The sequence below is a fragment of the Neltuma alba genome, unplaced genomic scaffold (genome assembly GCF_004799145.2).
Source record: "Neltuma alba isolate B1F8T4 unplaced genomic scaffold, ASM479914v2 tig00006992_pilon, whole genome shotgun sequence".
Lineage (NCBI taxonomy): Eukaryota > Viridiplantae > Streptophyta > Magnoliopsida > Fabales > Fabaceae > Neltuma > Neltuma alba.
Genome location: NW_021634645.1, coordinates 16,452 through 22,137, shown reverse-complemented (window position 1 = coordinate 22,137; position 5,686 = coordinate 16,452). Strand labels below are relative to the sequence as shown.

Below are 5,686 nucleotides of genomic sequence, written 5' to 3'. Positions count from 1 at the left end.
TCCCATTAATTTAGGTTGTAATCTATTAATATTGATTAAAACTATTAAATCATTATTCACATGACAGTTTGTTTAATTCTTTCTTCATTTCCGATTGAAAAATATACATTCACTTCATATTCATCAAATAAATCAATTAAATTTCTTAGTTCATTGAACAACAACTAATAAACACTAATCATCAATATATATACATGAATCTTCTGATTAAAATTATGCACGTACATTGTCACTTTGATGATTATTATTCTTTGTATAAAAAGGGAGATATTATTATTATTTCTATTTCTTCTCTACCTTATTTCTCTTATTGAAAGTAATCATGTTCAATATCATGTCAAGTACTTGATAGGAGCATTTTTCCCAATAAAGATTCGTCTAGTTATAAAGAACTTGCTACTTCCATTAAACCTAACCTCTGTTGATATACTTGTATTTGAATTTGCTAATTTATGAATCACAAGTGGCATGTTAATCCTATTATGTTTGCTATCCATAATATAATTTTTATACTACAAAATGGATTTTATATTTAAATAAGAAATAGTAAAGTGGAACTGCTATACATTATTTTTAGGAAATAAAAAAGATAGCGACGTCTCTGAATTTGTTGTCAATTGTAATACAGCCCTTTTTTTTTTCCTGGAGGAAGAAGAAAAATATATATTTGTTGAGGCACATAAGGTCTCTAGCATTCTTCGCATAGCTTTAGTAAGAAACCACATGCTCACGTACAGACCTCCTCCATCAATGACAAAATTACCAGAGATGCGCTCCCTTCGTCACCCCGATAATAATAGCAATAGTAACGAGAACAGCCTGCAAAACCAGTCCCCGCAATAATCAAATTACAAAATTAATAGCGCAGGTTGTTACGTACACACTGTATAAGGGTCTTATATTTACGTACATATAAACTTATTGAAATATCAAAGAAGAAAGGAAAAATAAAAAAGTTTAGTTACGTGTAGACGAAGCATCAAATTTAGCTTATTGTAATCTTTACGAAAATCTTACGCATCATGATTTCTTTTGGAATGCCATAAGAAAAATTAATCTCCTTCGCATTACAGAGTACACCCTCATATCTCATACTGTGATATGGTGTAGTGAATAGAACATCCAAACCTTCAAGTCCTTCAACTTAGATCCAGAAAAAGGAAGGAGGAATTATTAGAATGACTCACAGCAACAGAACAAGCAACATATCCGGGTTTTTCTCTGGGGTCCATCCCGTATCTTCTGGAACACAGCAGAATCACCGCCCCAGCATACCATGGTATCGTAGCAAGGAAGAATCCTAATATAAACCTTCACATTCCACCATAAATTCTAAGTCAGCACGCGCGCGAGCACACAGATATAATATATATGTATATATCATTTGTAAATCATATAAATCAACAGTTAGTCTAACAATAAGAGAACTCATGAAGTTTCAGCAGAGGCAAATGTCGATGGTGATAGAAGCTAAGATGAATTGATATTGATTAACTGAAGCATTGAAAGAAGAAGGCAGCGCCAAGATATGAATGAAACACTGGACTGAGAATCTACTTACAGGCACCAACCACAACCAAGACCACAACAACGAAGACGGCGTGGTCTTACAGGTCTTCCTTCAGCCACGGGATACCCTGAAACCAGAGAATATTATACATAATGTAGTGAGTGGAACAGTTAACACATTCTGAGAATTCCTATTTGACATTGAAGGAGTGAACATAAGCTTTGATGGGATATCAGAAGAACAGAACGGCAATGAACTTCTTCTGGCATAAAAGACTCAGCAATGAGGTCTTTGTTTTGAGTAACATCCAAGGAGTTCTATCGCGCATTATAACAAACAGGTTGTCAAGTTTCCCAAGTCCAACCGAAATACGTTTAGGAGTCTCTCAATAAAAGTTAGGTAAAGCTTTTTTTTTTTTTTTTGGGTTCTAAACAGTCGCAGGGACTAAGCTAAAGCAAGTGGCAGAAACAGAACACTAACAATGACCAAAAACCAAGTTCCCATCAATATAATCAGTGTTATTTCGAACATCTTCAGTATGGCATTTACAGAAACTAAAAAAATGGAATTAAAAACCGTCAGCCACAAATTGATTTTGAAACCCCAAACAAAAGAAAGTGACTTCGTTTACAAGAATTACAACCATACCAGGAACAGCTTGGTAGCCCTGAGCGTAATAATCAGGCGGACCGGGAGGGGGGTAGACGACTCCGGGTGGAGGAACAGGTTCGGGGAAGCCAGGCGGGGGAGGCGGTGGAGGAGGGGGAGGGGGCGGGGGCGGGGGCGGAGGCGGAGGCGGAGGACCACGAGGAGGAGGATAGAATGTGCCGTATTGAGGCGGCGCGCTGGGATATGGCCGGCCGCCTTTGTTTAATTTGTCGTCGTCGGCCATAGCCTCGCCAGTGCTCCAAAGCGACGACCGGTTAGTGTGATGAGTGTATCAGTTGAGTTAGGTGAGTGTTGCAGCGTGAAGAAAACCGTGTGAGAACTTGAGAATACTTCAGAGTGAACACTCAAGTATTTTTAGGATACCCATCAACTGGCAAAAGAAGGAGCCGCCACCACGTGACAGTTGTTGACTGGTTGTTCTTTGTTATTATGAATTTTCATTTCTTACAAAAACTAAATAATTTAATTGGTATATTAAAATGGCACTTATTTACTATGGAATTGTAAGAAAATAATATAATCACTATCAATTTTCAATCGCAAACAATCAACATGTTTTTGTTATTATTTTTTATACCAAACTTATGACTCACGTATTGTGAGATTTTTTTTATAATTACCATCTAGCCATATTTATGAGATAAAGAGAGAAGACTTTTCTTAATCCTATTTATAAATTATTTTGTTTAATTTTTAGCATGAATACATTATTTTTTATTTATTTATTATAGTGCAAATAATAATTTTATAAAAGATGTATTGTGTGTATATATATTAAATAAAGATAAAGTTAAAAAATTAATATATTTTAAGAGATAGTTAATATAATTTAAGATTTTCTTAATAAAGATGCCGGATATCTCCTACTTTCAAAGATAAGAGTCCCTTGACTCTCGACAATTCTGAGTCTCTTTAAGTGTTACAGTTAAATGTCCATTTCTTAATTCATGGTCGTCAACTAACCAAGTGGGGAAAAAGCTTAATCACTTTAAAGTCACACTTTTGTATTTCCTGAGATAAGCATACACAACAATAGCTAAAGTTTTTTTTTAATTAATTCTTCAATTAATTAATCTTTCATGATGCATGAAATATATTCCCTTCGTTCAAAATTATAATACAAAATTTCACTCTTCTTATATTAAAAAATATAAACCATTTTAATTTTTTTAAGATTTAAAATTATTGAGATTTTCATATTTGTTTGTGATTAAATTATCCTAATAAATAAGGGCATATATATATATATATAAAGAATAGATAATTGTTAATGATATTAACGGTTTTGTTACAAGATAAAACTTAGTTGAAAAATGTCCTATGTGTGGGGCACAAAACATTGGAGGAGGACGCGTTGCGTGCACCTGCCCCATCAAGTGATATGCCCGGCATGTTCCTTTTCTTTTCTTTTTTCCTCAAATTCAAATTCAGCAATCATATATAATCATTTTAAAAAAAAAGTTTGAAAATACTAGGGAGACTGACATATAGTAAATTCCAAAATAATCACCCAACGTGGCGTCATTCATTCGTATATGCCTCCCATTTTTTAAGATTTTTAGGAGTTAGTTTAATTTTTAATTTGATATTAAATATAAGATTTTCTTTTATATTTATCTATTTTTTTCAAATAATTCTCATAATAGTTGTACATGTTAAATTTTCAGTAGTTTTAGACTTCTAACTAATATATACGATTAATAATGATATTTTATGAAAGAAAACATATATTTATTACAAATAACTAACTTAACAAAATTTCTTAATCTACTTAAATTCTTTAACTAGTTTTTATATTAAAGGTTGGAAGGAGTATTTAGAAAATATTTTTTTATAAAATAATATAAGTGTCCTTATGTAAAAAGACTTCTTCCCCCTCTGAAACTTCGGAGCTAACCGCAAATAACTGGAGAAATTTTAGGGTGTGTTTGGGATAGCAGTGGTAGAAGTAACTTTTTTTCAATCTGACTTTTACAGAAGTCAGATTGAGTAAAAGTCAGATAAAGTAATATGATTTATGTTTGGATTGGATTTTGAAAAAAAATCAGTTTGAGAAGCTGAAACTTGTTTGGATGATAAATGTAAAAGTAAGTTTGGATGTAAAATGACTTAAAGGGCATGAATTTTATTAAATAGTATATATCTAATATTAGATATATATATATATAAGGTGACTATTTTTTAAGAAATAAGGAAAATAAAATTATTAAAAGTAAAGAAATTTAATTTATTATTAAAAAAATTATATATATGATGTGACCATTTTAAAAGAAGTAATAAAAATAAATTATTAAAAATAAGGAAATTTAATTTATTGTTATAAAAAATTATATATATAATGTGACCATTTGATTGGTGAGAAAGGGAAAATCTCTGGGATTTGAGGTCCAGGAGGGGTAAGTCCAGAGTGGCGTAGCAGAAGCACAAAAGGAGGGGTATTTTGGTTTCAGCGACTCCTTCTTTGAAGCGGGTACCCCTGAGCCATGGTTTCGTGTTTTTGTTTTAAGTGAGGTGAGAGAAAATTTATACAGAGTCAGGGTCATGTAGGTAAAAAACTTTAACACCCACATAAATTTTCTAACAGTATTTTCACCGCCCCTCAGCATCCCAAAAAAAGCCCCTTCAGATTGCTTCTTCCAGAAACCCATTTCAGCCTCAGAAGCCAGATTGAGAAAACGTGGGCCCAAACATGATAAAACTCTGTCTCTTCGGCTTATCAGGTGGGGATGCACGTTTGGAGCTCCAAACGTGATCCCAAACACCCCCTTAGACCTTGGACTTGGAGCGGCTAAAGTATGATTTTAATCCCCACTAACTTTTGTGCCTAAAAAGTCATATTATTATTAAGAACCATAAATAATACTCTTCCTCTACTTAATACAGAACCTAATTATTGAGTCAATTTTAATCTTAAATATAATATCTATTTCTCATATTTATTAATTTTTTTTATAAATTACCTTTATAGATACTTTCTCAACCATAATTAAGTAAAAGAAGGATGAAGAATATTAAGAAAGATGATTTTAGTGTTTTAGAAAAAACATGTAATATTTTTTATAATTAACTAACTTACCCAACTTTCTTAATCTAATCAAATTAGTTAAATATGTCTTATATTAAGAATCGGAGAAGTATTACTATAAGAATAATTAATTAAATCTCAAAATATATGAAATAGTAGTAACTAGTTCATTTTAATAATTAAGAACTTTATTTTTATAAAATGATAACAAAATCTTTAATAGCGCTAACCTCAAGAAAAATTAATTCCGGAATAATTTTTAAGGACTTCATAAAATTTATGGTTTCATGTATAAGTCGCCTTCACAAAATAAAATAAAGGGAATTAATTTCCGCGTGGATCGTGGGTAGAGAGATTTGCTTAGCTAGTAAGTTTCCGCAACCCGGCCGAGTATCCGGACCCGACCCCCTTCCTTATCCACAACGGATCATGTATCCGGCCCCACCGTAACTTCGAAGATGACATGTGCTTTCAAATATTTT

The 5,686-nt window shown here is 32.4% G+C and overlaps 1 protein-coding gene across 1 annotated transcript; it reads right to left on the bottom strand.

Moving 5' to 3' along the window:
- Window positions 1–510: 510 nt before the first annotated feature.
- LOC114751628 (60S ribosomal protein L18a-like protein) lies at window positions 511–2,489 on the bottom strand. The gene is made up of 4 exons (XM_028940292.1): window positions 2,159–2,489; window positions 1,562–1,637; window positions 1,188–1,311; window positions 511–819 (listed from the first exon to the last, which is right to left on the bottom strand). The coding sequence occupies exons 1-4, from the start codon at window positions 2,400–2,402 to the stop codon at window positions 760–762; spliced, it is 504 nt and encodes a 167-aa protein (XP_028796125.1). The 5' UTR covers window positions 2,403–2,489; the 3' UTR covers window positions 511–759.
- Window positions 2,490–5,686: the final 3,197 nt, after the last annotated feature.

Excerpts from the sequence above, each read along its gene's own strand:
- LOC114751628 (XM_028940292.1), bottom strand. The coding sequence starts at position 2,402 with ATGGCCGACGACGACAAATTAAACAAAGGCGGCCGGCCATATCCCAGC. Across the intron at positions 1,638-2,158 it reads GGGCTACCAAGCTGTTCCTG|GGTATCCCGTGGCTGAAGGA; the intron begins GTATGGTTGTAA and ends CTCTGGTTTCAG. Across the intron at positions 1,312-1,561 it reads CTTGGTTGTGGTTGGTGCCT|GTTTATATTAGGATTCTTCC; the intron begins GTAAGTAGATTC and ends TGGAATGTGAAG.